Raw genomic sequence first — 14,376 nt, 5'->3', positions numbered from 1 at the left:
ATGGACGCTGCCCTCGGGACACCTCGCCCTAGGAGCGGCGCCAGCCACTGCCATCTTTCCTGGGGGACTCTGTATAGTGGCAGTTCCCCTGTGTCCTTTAAAGGGGGTCCTGCTCAGTGTGTCTGATTGTGGAACTGAAATCGCACACCTGTGACAAGGATTCTAGGATGCCAAGTCCTAGAGGCTACTTAGGTGTGATGGGACTCACATTGTGTGAGATTCTTCAAACTTGTTTAAAAAGAAACCAAAGGGCTACGAACCATGACAAATGTGCCCCTGGCTTTCAGGAACTCTGAGGCAGCAGCAGGCAGTTAAAACACATGAGGAGAAAGCAGAAGTGTGTAGGGGCCTATGGGGTCCCTGGTGAGAAGGGAAGTCGCCCCTCAAGGGAAAAGGAGAGCTCCCCCAAGCCGTGTTGGGGGTGTAAGACTTATTTTAGGGGAGGTAGAGGCAGGCACTGGAAAAGATCACCATGGCCAGCTCTGAAGAGCTCTAAGAGCCAGTCGAGTAAGAGGTGAACCTCTGTGGGCAGAGGAAAAGCCAGGGTGAAATTTTAGGCACTGAGGCAGGCTGCAGGGGGACATTTGGGGATACAGAGGTGCTACGGGTTGAATCATGTTACCCCCAAATTCATATGTTGAAATCCTAAGCCCTAGTACCTCAGGAAATGACTGTATTCAAGATGGGGCCTTTAAAGAGGTAAAGTGAGGTCGTTATTAAACTGTACCATAATCCTATATGACTGGTATCCTTGTAAGAAAAGGAGGTTAGGACACAGAAGAAAGACCACAGCGAGGAGACGGCCATCTACAAGCCCAGGAGAGAGACTTCAGTAGAAATCAACCCTGCTAACAGCCTTGATCTCGGACTTCTAGCCTCCAGAATTGTGGGAAAATAAATGTCTGTTGTTTAAGCCACCCAGTCTAAAGTATTTTGTTATGGCAGCCCGAGCAAACTAGTAAAATGCTAAGTTCCTCAAATATACCAGAAGGTTCTGTTTGATGCCACTCCCCAAAGGCCATCCTGGGCATGCAGGGCTTTTCAGAAGATCATGGTTGAACACAGAGAAGGAAAGCTGGCCTGATGTAGTCAGGAGCGACGACTTCAGATTGAAGAGGGGTTTTAGAAAGTCTGGGTTGTCCAGGGAACCCTGGCTGCAAGGGTGCTGTATTCTCAAGCCATGGAGAATGGCTTGGGACATTTCTGTTGTCTCAAAATATACCCTCAGGAAGCCTGCTGGGCTGACCACTAAACTATTCTTATGTTCCTTCTTGAAGCCCATCTTCTACACCTGACTTTGTAAATCTTCATTTCTTTGTGTATGAAATCAAAAAAGACACACGCCCTGTGCCTAGCCACCCACTCAGCACAAGGGAAGGCTCAGGAAAAGAGAGTTCTCTTCCTCTGCTCTTTCACAGCAGAGGCAAATGCATATTGGGGTGGGAACAGCAAGCGTAAACATATGATTGGGGTGGAGACCTAATTTATGAACAACTCATAAATCATCTGAAACCATACTTTCCTGTTGATAGTCAAGCCTCTGTAAACACTGAATGTGACCTTGGCGTGTTATCTTTTCTAATGATGCCAAACATGCGGTCACCGTCTCTGATATAAGTCCAGTGTGGCTTTCCCGGGATGCACATGCCTGCAAGGACTCCTGCTCATCACAATGGTAGGTAACTGGGTTTTATACAGAAAAGAAAGATATGTATAGCCTTTATTTTCATAAACTGTGATGGATGTTTCTACTGGGTGCTATTCAGGGTAAATACAACCTGGTCATGAATCTTCTATACTTGAAATACAGTGTGCTGGAGGATGAGCACCTGGGAGCTTGGGAACATCTTTGTGAATTTAGCATTATTTCTGTTCTCTAAGCTGTTATTTCTTCCAGTAATTTTGGGATTAAATTGGGTTTCATATATGCTAATTCTTTAATTCCTTGGCTTTGAGTGAGTGATTTGTGAAATTAAATATAACTTCAGAGCTACAGCACTGTGTCATTTTACAGGAAACCGAACCTGGGGAAGGCCAGAAGCTGCCTCAGGGATCTCACCAGGAGCCTGTGGGGCAGTTGAGCCCTCTCTAGGCCAGCAGTCCCTAAACCTGTCTGTGCAGTGAAGTCACCTGGGGGTCAGTGAGAACTACTGATACCCAACTCCCATCCCAGATATGCTGGTCTAATTGGTCTGCAGTGAGGCCTGCCTGAGTTCCAGGGTTTTTAAGCTGCCCAGGTGATTTTTATGCTCTGCGAAATTTGGGGACAACACCCTAGGCCCTTTTCATTGTTTCATGTTGTATTAAGAAAGAAATGTGCATCAAAATCTGTAAAGACTCATCCAGACCCTTCTCTATCTTTAATTTAAACTTGATCTTTTTCGAAGTATCCTTTCGTAGAATGAGTAAAAGGGAATGGAGTGGGCTGCTCTCAGGATGCAAGGGAAGCAGGAGGAAGTGCCCCCCACCTCGGCAGGAGTAGAAAGTGAGGCTGGAGAGGATCGTCCTTCAGAAACGGTCTTGAGACAGAGCTGGAAATAGTATAAACATGGTGGGATCCTCCCAATTCCACTCAGACCCCCCCTCCTCCAGCTTCAGAGTGAACTTAACCCTAAACTATAGCCCTGGCAGGGCCCCTGCCCAGCCTAAGAATCCCTCTGAGGTCACCTGACTCTTGATCATACAGGACAAGGCTCTTCAAGGCGCAGCGACTTAGCGCAAAGGACACAATTTCTAGGAGCACCACCAGCCTGCTTCATCTCAAGGCTGGGCACCGAGCCCCACCATCTAGAAACTATAACAGATGCCAACTTTATCGCTGCACCGTCTCCTGTGCCTGCAGGTGCCAGGGGCCCGTGTTCACTGAGGACAGGAGAGGAAGCGGAGAAAGGAGGGAGGGGCTATGGAGACTAGAGTATGGGAGCAGGAAGGGAGTTTAGGGTTTCTCTGCTTAGAAGTGGTCCTTGGACCAGCTGTATTGGCATTGTCAGGGAGCTTGCTAGAATGAGGACTCTTTAAATTCCACTGAATCAGAATCTGCTTTTTATTTAATAAAATCTCCCAGGGATTCATATGCACATTGAAGCAGCATTGGTTTTGATCATTTCTCTTGTGCTTCTCACCTGGGACATTTGGTAAATATTCAAAAGCCCACGCCCTACCCTTCAGTGAGCTTGAGACTGGGGGTTCCTTATTAGTAACCCAGGTGATGGCCACCCAAGTAGGGGAACCTCTCTTTTCACGAAGGGAGAGAGAGGGAGAGGAAGAGAGAGAGAAAATGCATGCCAGTGGGAAGCTATTTTTGAGACGGTGTCAGTTGTTAACTGAATAACTGGTTCTCCCCTTGTCACCACGTTCGGATTCCATCTTCCTGTCCCTGAATCACAGGCCTCTGCTCAGAGCTGCAGGAGTCATGGGAATCCTGCTCTCCTCACTCACCCTGGTCCGCAGCCCTGGCTCATGTCCATCGACACCTCTGTTTCGAGACTCGGTGAAACAAGACCTTCAAGATTTCTGTGGTCATTTCCCCTCTTCCAGTAGCCCCCTTTTTGGATGAAGAGAGCAGAAATTTTGCTAATGAGGCTGGCTTTTTTTTTTTTTTTTTTTTGAGAAAACATTCAGGTTTCCACAGTGATCTTAAGCTGAAGATTATTCAAAAGAAGAAAACAGGGAGAGCAGGTGCAGCCTCAAGTCCTGGTGTGAGCTAAACGTACGGAGGGTTTGTTGTGGGAATTCATTTATTTCTTTGATTATAAAATCAAGGCATTTCATTGTGGACAATTTAGCAAATAAAAATCCAAAGAAGAAGTAGTCATAATCCCTTAGCTCAAAAACGACTTGCTAAAATGTGCCACAAAACCGTCAGTCTCTCTGGGTATCTTTTTACATTGTAGGAATCACACCAAGCAAACGGCTTTGTAACCTTATTTCACTTAACGATACATAGTGATCATTTACTCACCTCACTTCATTTCCTCTCGCTTCCTCAGTTGACCGGTGTCTTTTCTGAATCTCCATCTTGTAAAGCAGTCCTGTTCTTGAGCATCGGTGATTTCTGTTTTCCCACAGCAGTGAACATCCCTGAGGAGCAGTTGATAGCCTCTGTGCTGTTCTATTTAGGGCCAAGTCTTAGAAGTGAAAAGACTTAGAAGTGAAGGCAAAGGCTGTAAATAGTCTGAAGACTTTGAACGGGTATACACCCCATAAAAATTGTTCTAATACAAACCGCCCTCGTGCATTTTACTTCCCATCTATGTCTCTATTTCCCTCTCATGTTAGAAATTAACTCATTATTTTTGTCGTCCCGTTATGACTCTATTTTCTCTATGGTCACATTTCTCGTGTTATATGTCAGTGGAATTTCTCATGTGTTTATTCATCATTTCTATCAGCGTCTGTGCCTGTGTGTGTGAAACATCACCTTGTCTTCTTTATCATTTTTCAGCTATGCTTCCCTTTTTCCCATGGATATATAGAAACTCTTCATATATTGATGTTCTCCAAATTTGGTAACTGTTTTTTTTAATTTTATGACTTACAACTTTTACATATTTAAACCTATTTATTTTCTTTTCCTTTTCTGCTTAGAATATTTGCCTGTATTTCTGTGATTAGTTTATGGTCTTATTGTAAACATGTAACCTTTGAATCCTTTTAGAAAGTATTTTATTGTGAGAACTAAAGTAGAAAATGAACTTTTTTTCTTCCTCAAATAGTTCACCATTTGTTCTAATACCATTTATTGAATAATCATTCTCTACAGATTTCAAAGACTAAATTTATTTTAATAATATATATTTATATTTACTCATAAATAAGTATATTTTTTGTTTTTTTTAATTTTGTTCCATTTATTTGTCTCTATATCAGCAACACACTACTTCAAGTAGCATCAGCTCATAATTAATTTTAGACACTTACAGAATAAGTACCCTCATCCCATCTTCCTTTTTAAAAGCTTCCTGGAAATTCCCACCTTAAAGTTTGTTTAGTTTGCTCGCCTCAAAATGATGACAAGAGCAACCTGATGCTTTCCTTTGTTCTACAGATCAAATATCAGCCTAGATGAGCTGATATGTTCATCAGCCATCAGCAATGCCTTTATCATCTGGAAAATGAAGTTCTTAGCCTTGTGGTCTAAGAACCCTGACTATCCCAATTAGCTTCAGCAAGTCTCCAATTGTGGTTTATTTGTCTTCATATCTTTGTCCTGTTTTATTATCTTTGTCATTGTTCTATTATCTTCTTGAAACTCTCTTCAATCCCTTATTTCTGTCATTTAAATTATACGTGCCCTGCAAAGCAGCTAAAAATCTCCTATCCACAAGGGTTTCCTGAACTCCTCTGTAGTAAAATAGCACACTAACATTATTGCTCTGAGTTTTCACTCACATTTTGCTTTTTCCCCAGTTAATTTTAGTAACTTTATAGATCTTGTTTCTTTGTTAGATTATCTGAAGATAGAAGCTCTACCTTCAAACCACCTGTCAGAGCCCAGCAGGGCCCTCCCTACAGGACACTCAGTCAATAATTACCAACTGAATCCATTCATTTTTCTTCCCTGGCCCTTCTTTACTTTACAGAACGCTCTTCTGTTCAGCTTTGTGGTTTTAGCCACCTTTGTGACTTTATGCAATGCCCAGTGCTATTTGATACCTAATGAGAGCTCCGCATCTAATGGTAAGTCCTGACTTTTCAATGTTTTGTTATTTGATTGCATCTCAGTAAATATAAACTATTGGCAGATGAATAACCTTAAATCTGCATGAGATAGAGGGTTAGGGCAGATGTATAAATGGAGTAAAATGAGGTACTTCAACATTCCATTTACATAAGAAAGTGGTTCTCAATCCTAGCTGTATGAGAATTGCCTGGAGAATTTTTGAAGCTTACTCAGCCTACCAGGCTCCTCCGTCCATGGGGTTTTCCAGGCAAGAGGACTGTGGGCTGCCGCTGCTGCCTCCGAATGCCCAGGCCCATTCAAAACCAGGTAAATCAGAATCTCAAGGATAGGATCTACATATTTAGAAGCTTCTTGATTGATGCGTACATGCAGTTAGGGTTGAGAGTCATTGATTATTCCAGTACTTCTCAAACGCTAAATGTGTGTGCAAACCCTCTGGGACTCTTACTAAAGTGCGGATTCTGATTCTTTGGCCTGGAGTCGACTGCGAGTCTTCATGGCTCATGCCCTCAGGTGGTCCTAGTGTTGCTGGCCCCTCAAGCAGACACGAGACCACCGTGTATCTACAGCAGTGGTTCTCATTCATGATTGAACATCTGAACCCACTAAGGGAGACGTCCAAAAATGCGGCAGCCTGGGCCTCACGTCCAGAGACTCGGATTTCTTTGTTCTGCGTTGGTACCCAGGCACAGGCTTTTTTTTTTTTTTTTTGTAAAGTGTCCAAGATGTTTCATATGTGCTTTTGGGGTTGAAAACCAAATAAAAGAGGAGAAAAGAGGCATTTATCCAGAGGTAATATAGCAGCAAAAAGTCACCCTAAGTACTCCTAGGCTCATAATTTGTTGTTGTTGTTTGGTTGCTGAGTCAAGTCCAGCTCTTTTGCGACCCCATGGACTGCAGCCTGCCAGGCTCCTCTGTCCATGGGATTTCCCAGGCGAGCATACCGGAGTGGGTTGTCATTTCCTTCTCCAGGGGATCTTCCTGACCCAGAGATTGAACCCAAGTCTCCTGCATTGGCAGGTGGATTCTTTTTTTCTTTTTTTCTCTACCTCAGGTTTGGCAGGTGTATTCTTTCCTGCTGAGCTATCAGGGAATTTTGGCTCATAATAGCTATCTAATTAAAGAGGGAGGGACTTACATTTTCTTGAAATGTCTGTTCTGAAATGAACTCTGAATAGATTTAATCTTGTTGTAAGGAAAATATGATAAGTAGTATGAGTTAGAAAGTGCTGAATTTAGCCATGAATGAATATATGAGTACTTTTCTGAGATGCTTGTAAAATCACCGAGAGTCTCTCTCTGAGTGGGGTGGAGTACAGGTGGTACCAACTAGCCCCAGTGTCCTTCTCCTTGTTGCGTGACCTTAGGACTCTGCTGATGATGCCACATGCATTATTTTAGGATGCAAGGATCTCAGTGGAGTCACACACGAGCTGAAATCAGACTGGAAGACTGAGAACTGTGAAAGCTGTCGTTGTGACAGTGATGGAATTGAATGTTGCAACACGTAAGTCGCAAGCCAGCCGGGCTGAGAGGGGCAGGCGGCCACTGTTGGGGTGCTGTCTGAGGAACAGCTGCTCCCTCTTTCAAAACCCGGTCCTGGGGCTTCCCTGGTGGTCCAGTGGTTGAGACTCATTGCTTCCAATGCAAGGGGCTCAGACTTGATTCCTGGTTGGGGGACTAAGATCCCACATGCTGAGCAGCCATGCCAAAAAATTTGAAAAACAAACAAAAAGCCCCAAATCCCCAAATCCCATCTTGAAGGAAGTTTAGTTTTCAATCCTATTTCTTTCTTTTCTTTTTTTAAATCATGGTAAAATATACATAACATAAAATTTACCATTTTAAAAAGTAACTTTCAGTGGCATTAAGTATATTTGCGGTTTTCTGCAACCATCTCCACCATCCATCTCCAGAAATCTTTCTTCTTCCCAAACTAAAATCCCAGACCTATTGAACAACAACTCCCCACCTCCTACTCTCCCTCGTTCCTGGCAACCACAGTTCTACGCTGTATCTATGAATTTGACAACCCTAGGTGGAGGTGTCCCCACTCCAGTGCTCTTGCTTGGAGAATCCCATGGATGGAGGAGCCTGGTGGGCTGCAGTCCATGGGGTCGCGAAGAATCGGGCACAATTGAGCGACTTCACTTTCACTTTTCACTTTCATCCATTGGAGAAGGAGATGGCAACCCACTCCAGTGTTCCTGCCTGGAGAATCCCAGGGACGGAGAGCCTGGTGGGCTGCCGTCTATGGGGTCACACAGAGTCGGACACGATTGAAGTGACTTAGCAGCAGCAGGTGGAGGTGTACAGTATTTGTCCTTTTACGACTGGTATTGGGAAGGAAGAAAACTCCCCCCCACCTAGGTTCTTCTGGCTAAGAACTAAATTTACATGAGACTGATTAACAGGAAAAAATCAAATTTATTTTCATATGTACGGGAATCCCACAAACATGAGAGGTTTAGAGACAGAAGCACAAAGGCAGGTAGAATGAGTTACATATGCCATCCTGTGCTAAGGAAAGAGATAGGGGCTTGGGCTTTGCACGGACAGAAGCGTCATTCACAGGATGAAAAGAGTGAGAGTATCCGTTTCATAATTCGATGTTTCAATCAGTTCAGTCGCTCAGATGTTTACCCTGACATATAAATGGGGTCACTTAAATACAATTTGTCTCTGGTAATAACTCTTCTCTGGGAAGAACCCTCAATTTAAATACTTCCTAGGGAGTTGGGGGGTGGCAACAGAAGTTTGTTTTGAGGCTGCGATGTGACTATTGCTTTTAGCTCAAAATAAGCTTCATGAAAAAGTGGCACCTATTGGGGTGGCTCATCCTGAGCACCCACACTGGCTTATGTCAGTGTAATGTCCTCAAGAATCATTCATGTTGTAGCGTGTCTCAGAATGTCCTTCCTTTTTAAAGCTGAATAGTGTTTCACTGCATATATACAGTAAACATTTTTCAGCTTTAAAAAGGAAAAAATTACATTCACTATATTATATCACATATATATTAGACAGATAAATATATTAAATTTAAATATATAATAATACATATTATCTATAAATTTAAATGTATTAAATTATGTCTATATTATATATAGATATCTATAGATAATCTGTATGGATACATAGATATCTATGCTGCTGCTGCTGCTGCTAAGTCACTTCAGTCGTGTCCGACTCTGTGCGACCCCAGAGACGGCAGCCCACCGGGCTCCGCCGTCCCTGGGATTCTCCAGGCAAGAACACTGGAGTGGGTTGCCATTTCCTTCTCCAATATAGATATCTGTAGATAATATTATATACATATGTACACATATATATAATCACATTTTGTTTATTCATGTATCTGTTAATGGGTTCCTTCTACCTCAGACTTATTTCTTTTAGGTCATTTTTGAATTTTGATAATAACTTTTATTATTAAATATCTATATCCATATGGGTTGCTAAAAATAGGAAAGAGTACCCACCAGTCTGAAGCTGTTCTAGAAGGGATCTGGCTTTCCTGCAGCTTTGCCTGGACTGTGGCAATTTGCAGGAACAGGAATGGCTCTGAACACAGGCAGAGGATATGGATGTGAGGAGCAAAGGATGCTCTGTAGTGACCCTTGTACTCTAAACCCGAAGTTGCTTCACTGCTCAAGTTTAACTCAAGTCACCCGAAAGGTTGTGCAGATGTTTTCTTCTGGATGCCAAAGTTCTGGTACTCGGGCCAAAAAAGCAGAAAGTACCTGCAAAGTGGTCCTAATTCTCCTCTTTCCTCAGCAGTTGCATCCAAATCAGCCGTCGCACCTCCACTCCTCCCCATCCCTATCCATCTCTTGTCTTGACATCAGTCTTGGCCCTATAGTGTTTCACAAGGACAAGAGTGGCTTTGATGATAGAAGCATTAGTGTAAAGAAGTGTTCCCCAAACTTGCCCCATCACAGACTCATCTGAGAAGCTTAATGAAATACAGATTCCTGGGGCCCACCTCTGAAACCTACTGAGTCAGGATCTACCGGAGGCCATGCAATTTGGATTTTAATAGGTGCCTCAGAGAGTCTTGTGATACCTATCACCAAGGAGTAGAAGCACAAAGACTTGACTTAACTCAAAACACCTGAGTGCTACTGAAGTTTAAGTACCTGGAAAGTTCTGAATCCATTTGTTGAGCATGCCCCATGCCAAGTGCTAAGTGGAACAAAAGGAATATCAGATCCAGAGACTGTATGTCTGGCTACCTGAAGCAGGTTTGCAGGTATTGCCTTGACTGAGTCATATATTACAAATGAACCTTGATTCTGTGCTCCTGAAACCTGATTTTTGTCTTTTTATCAAGTGTCAATGTGACTCTGGAGTGTGATAGCATCAGCAGGATTAAGCCCAGTGAGCCTTTCCTCTCTGACATCAGAGTACCCCTCCACAGGGCCCAAAGCATCCTTGTCCACTAGATTCGACCCTCCCCACCCCACTCTGGGATGCCGCATCACAGCCATGTCAATGTGATCTTTTTCTAGGGGTCTCATGGACCTAGTGTGGAAAACAGTGAAGTGAAAAGAGCCTTGATGCTGGGGCCAGAGTAACTGAGTCTGAATCTCCATTCCCTTGTATAGCAGCTGTGTGACTCTGTATAAGTTTCTTAATCTCTCTGAGACTCAGTTTCTTCACCATAAAATACGGATAATCAAGTGAATATGAGAATTAAATGAGGGAGTTCCTTGGTGGTTCAGAGTTTGCTGCTGCTAAGTCGCTTCAGTCATATCCGACTCTGTGCGACCCCATAGATGGCAGCCCACCAGGCTCCCCGTCCCTGGGATTCTCCAGGCAAGAACACTGGAGTGGGTTGCCATTTCCTTCTCCAATGCATGAAAGTGAAAAGTGTAAGTGAAGTCGTTCAGTCGTGTCTGACTCCTAGCGACCCCATGGACTGCAGCCTACCAGGCCCCTCGGTCCATGGGATTTTCCAGGCAAGAGTACTGGAGTGGGTTGCCATTGCCTTCTCCGGGTTCAGAGTTTAGGACTTGGCATTTTCGCTGCCATGGGCCTGGGTTCAATTTCTGGTTGGCGAACAAAGATCCTGCAAGATGAGAAGTAAGGCCCCCAAAATTAATTAATTAAATGAGATTCTTCATATAAATTCAGGCTACCCTCATGGCTCAGTCAGTAAAGAACCCTCCTGCCATGCAGGAAACATAAGAGAAATGGGTTGGATCCCTGGGTCGGGAAGATCCCCTGGAGAAGGGAATGGTGAACCACTCCAGGATTCTTGCCTAGAGAATTCCATGGACAGAGGAGCCTCAGGCAACAGTCCATGGATCACAAAGAGCTAAACACTACTGAGCGACTAACACACACACAGATTCATTTAAATTCATTAAATTAAAACACATTTAATGTCTTCTCTAGACCAGTTATGTCCCTCAATCCTGGGATAGAAACTGACTTCAGGTCAGAGCACAGAGCCCCTTCCCTGCCTCAGGCCACCTTGACTATCTCACTCAGCACAGAGCTTCACATGGAGGAGACTGGCACATTTTTTCTACTGCTCAGAGTCTTCAGCCCCCTTCTCCTACAATTATATCACCGCCTATGAAGTTTCTCTTGTGAATTTTTTTTTTTTTTGGTGATACATGTTTTGATAAGATTTTCTCTGGGTGAATTTCTTCACTCACTGCACTCTTTAAGGGACACTATCTAGATCTGAAGCTGCCCAGAAGCAATTGAGCTTGAGGTTGGTGGCCCAGGCCCAGGCTGCTCTGGACTCCCCACTACCCAGGTCATCCACCCTTGGGAAAACCTTCTTCCAGTGTTCCCTTTGGTTTCCATATTACCCTTTGGGAATAGGACTGAAATGTCCTCTTGTGTTAAAATAAGTTAAAGGTCACTTTGTGGAAGGAAGCGTTGTCACAAAGGCCAGGGAGATGGCTATTTTGTATGCACTTTGAAGATGGACAATTTAAATCTGGAGTTTACAGGTGGGTTTCAAGAGGGCAATGAGCCCTAAAATTGTTTGCACCCTTGAATGTGTGGGTGGATTCTCCCCAGGGAGATCTTTTCCAGTTTTCATCAGCTTCTCCCTGGGCTCCATGGTCCCTGACTGAAGTGACCCATTGTTCCCGTTGGCTGAGACGGCTCCTGACATAACAGGCCTCCGTGCCAGCGTTGGGACAACTGTCCCCTTCCCACATTCAGGCAGCAGTACTGCTGGCTACTTCCTGAGCAGCAAGGACAAGAAGCGTCAGGCTGGAGCAGGCTGCCTGGCCTCAGGGGAGTCCAGAGCTCTGGGCCTGTTGGAACTCGCTGCAGTCCAGTATGTGCAGGATGGAATTTAGCCATGAAGTCAGGGATGGTCTGTGTTCATAGTTCAGGCCCTGTGTATTGGGGTGCAGATTTCTGAGAGTGACATGTTAAGATTCCCTTATGTAGGTGAGGGGCACTCCAGACACCTGGAGTGTGGGCGGCTTCCAGCTCAAAGTTAGCCCCCAGGGAGGCTGGGCATCCTGTTCCTTGTAACACGTGTTGTTCTTCTCTCAATGGCAGTGTAGCTATACCTATGGGTTATGACAGAGACAAGTGCCAGGCAGTCTTCAACAAGGAGACCTGCACCTACACAGTGCTGGAGAAGAAGAACCCACTGAAGAACTGCACTGTCACGGCGTGGGTGTTATAACGTGCTTTTCATGGGCCCAGAGCTCCCCACCTGGGGGCCCAGCTTCTCCCAGGTCAGGCTTCATTCTCCTATGGCCTCTAATAGTCTGATTGTATAACCCTACCTATTAGTAAAAAATGTTTTAAGCAAGCACTTGAGTATGTGTGTACTTTTAATTGATAAATTATGTATGCATTGATATAACACACATTATGAAGCATGCAAACAGATAAAGGAGGAAACAAAAATAAATGCTGATAAAAGTTATACAATTTTTCCTCCACTGCAACAGATCATTGTGTGTCCCTCACTCAGAGGAGCGCTGCTGCTTTTCTTGCTTTCGATAATCTGTGCCCTGCTGCCCCAGTGCCCCACTGTCTGGTGGATGAAATCCTCTTTTCTTTGAGGTTTCCATGTTCATTCTTCCTTCCTGCTCTTCAGAGAGCATCTGCTGAGTCCTTCATACACGTCCGTGTTTGCCTGAGGTTAACCTGGGAGAAGTGCCTCCAAGGCCACACGCAGCCCAGTGGGTGTGAAAAAGCCTGGAGTCCTGACTTGCCATTGGGGAATGGCTTGGGTACAGGGCTCCAGTATCGGTTGTCAAAACCGAGGAACTTAAGACGGTGACAATGTTAATCGTCTCTTGCTGTTTCTGTGAACAGAACATTTGTTCAGTCAACAGGTCCTTACTGGGTGCCCGGCAGTGCTCTGGGCCTGGGGATGCAGTAGTGAGCCAGGCCCCTGCTCTCTTGGGGCTTAGAGTTGGGTGTGTGTGTGTGTGACAAATCACAAGCAAGCAAACAGTCCTCTGTTGACAATCCATGGACAGTTGGTAAAGAGCTTTATTTCACCTCTGGCCCCTCACCCCATCTGTGCAAACACACCATGTGGACTAGCTGAGCAATCTCAGTAGGTCCTGGATCTTGGTCACCAGAAGATAATTTAAAAAAAAGTGCCTTGGTCACTTTTAGTTGCAAAAAAAAAGTCTTAATCCAGAATCATCCTCTGAATCGAAAAAGAATGAGGGACCGGAACATTAAGAGTATGCTGCCATTTTGGCTTCATCTGCCTGACAGTGTTCAAGACGATTTACTTCCTCATGGGGCTTTCATGGGCTTCTTAGACATTCCCTCCTGCTCCTCTGTCTCCATAGCTCCCTTTCCAGTCTGGTTTCTCTGGTAACTCGGATGATAAAGAATCTGTCTGCAACGCAGGAGACCCGGGTTCAAGCCCTGGGTTGGGAAGATTCCCTGGGAAAAAAATGGCAACCCACTCCAGTACTTTTGCCTGGGAAATCCAATGGACCAAGGAGCCTGGCCGCCTACAGTCCTTGGGTCAGAGCGTTGGACACGCTTTAGTGAACAGCAGCAGCACCCCTCCGACCCCTCCCGCGACAGCCCCCAGCTTCTGCCTTTGCTTCCTGCTGCCTTCTGCTGAGGCAGCCTCGTCTCTGGTCATTCTTGGGTGAGTTGCATAAGGCTCTACCAAAATCATTTCCCTTGAAAATCCTACTCACATGGTCTTCCATCTTCCTGGGAAATCTGAGGAGCAGGTTAGCAGCTATTAATGGTACTGGGGACTTCTTCAAAAGGAAGACTGCCAGGGACCAGCCCCAGCTGATCCAGGGTATTCGAAGGAGAGACGGGGTAGGCGAGGGTCAGGAAACAACTACTTAATTAAACGTTAAGTAAGGATATAACGAGTAATAGAATGAGGAGAGCTCAGTGAGGAAATTCAGTGGAGAAAAGCGGCTGAAATAAGGATAGCTCAGCAGGAAAATTCAGTGAAGAAAAGAGGCTGAGTAGCTTGGTTTACGCGGGAGACCAATAAAACTTCAAGACAAGAAGCTTGCACCACTTACGTAGGCCGCAGGCGTCCTTCCGTTCTCCCAAAGGAGAGGAGATACTGAGGCCTCCCCGGTCGGATCTTAGAAGCCCAGGCATAATTAGCAAGCATGGCGGGTTCCACGCTCCAGATGGAGACTCAGCCAGAATTTTGAGAGAGAGAGCGACATGGGGAGACCAAGTTTCGGTGAACAAGGCCCGCACTT

At 44.9% G+C, this 14,376-nt stretch overlaps 1 protein-coding gene across 1 annotated transcript; it reads left to right on the top strand.

The window, feature by feature from the left end:
* Positions 1-1,521: 1,521 nt before the first annotated feature.
* Positions 1,522-12,479, top strand: MSMB (microseminoprotein beta). The gene is made up of 4 exons (XM_006065689.4): positions 1,522-1,675; positions 5,583-5,679; positions 7,085-7,190; positions 12,218-12,479. The coding sequence occupies exons 1-4, from the start codon at positions 1,673-1,675 to the stop codon at positions 12,345-12,347; spliced, it is 336 nt and encodes a 111-aa protein (XP_006065751.3). The 5' UTR covers positions 1,522-1,672; the 3' UTR covers positions 12,348-12,479.
* Positions 12,480-14,376: the final 1,897 nt, after the last annotated feature.

This window comes from Bubalus bubalis, chromosome 4, assembly GCF_019923935.1.
Source record: "Bubalus bubalis isolate 160015118507 breed Murrah chromosome 4, NDDB_SH_1, whole genome shotgun sequence".
Taxonomy (NCBI): domain Eukaryota; kingdom Metazoa; phylum Chordata; class Mammalia; order Artiodactyla; family Bovidae; genus Bubalus; species Bubalus bubalis.
This window is presented reverse-complemented; position numbering and strand designations above follow the sequence as displayed.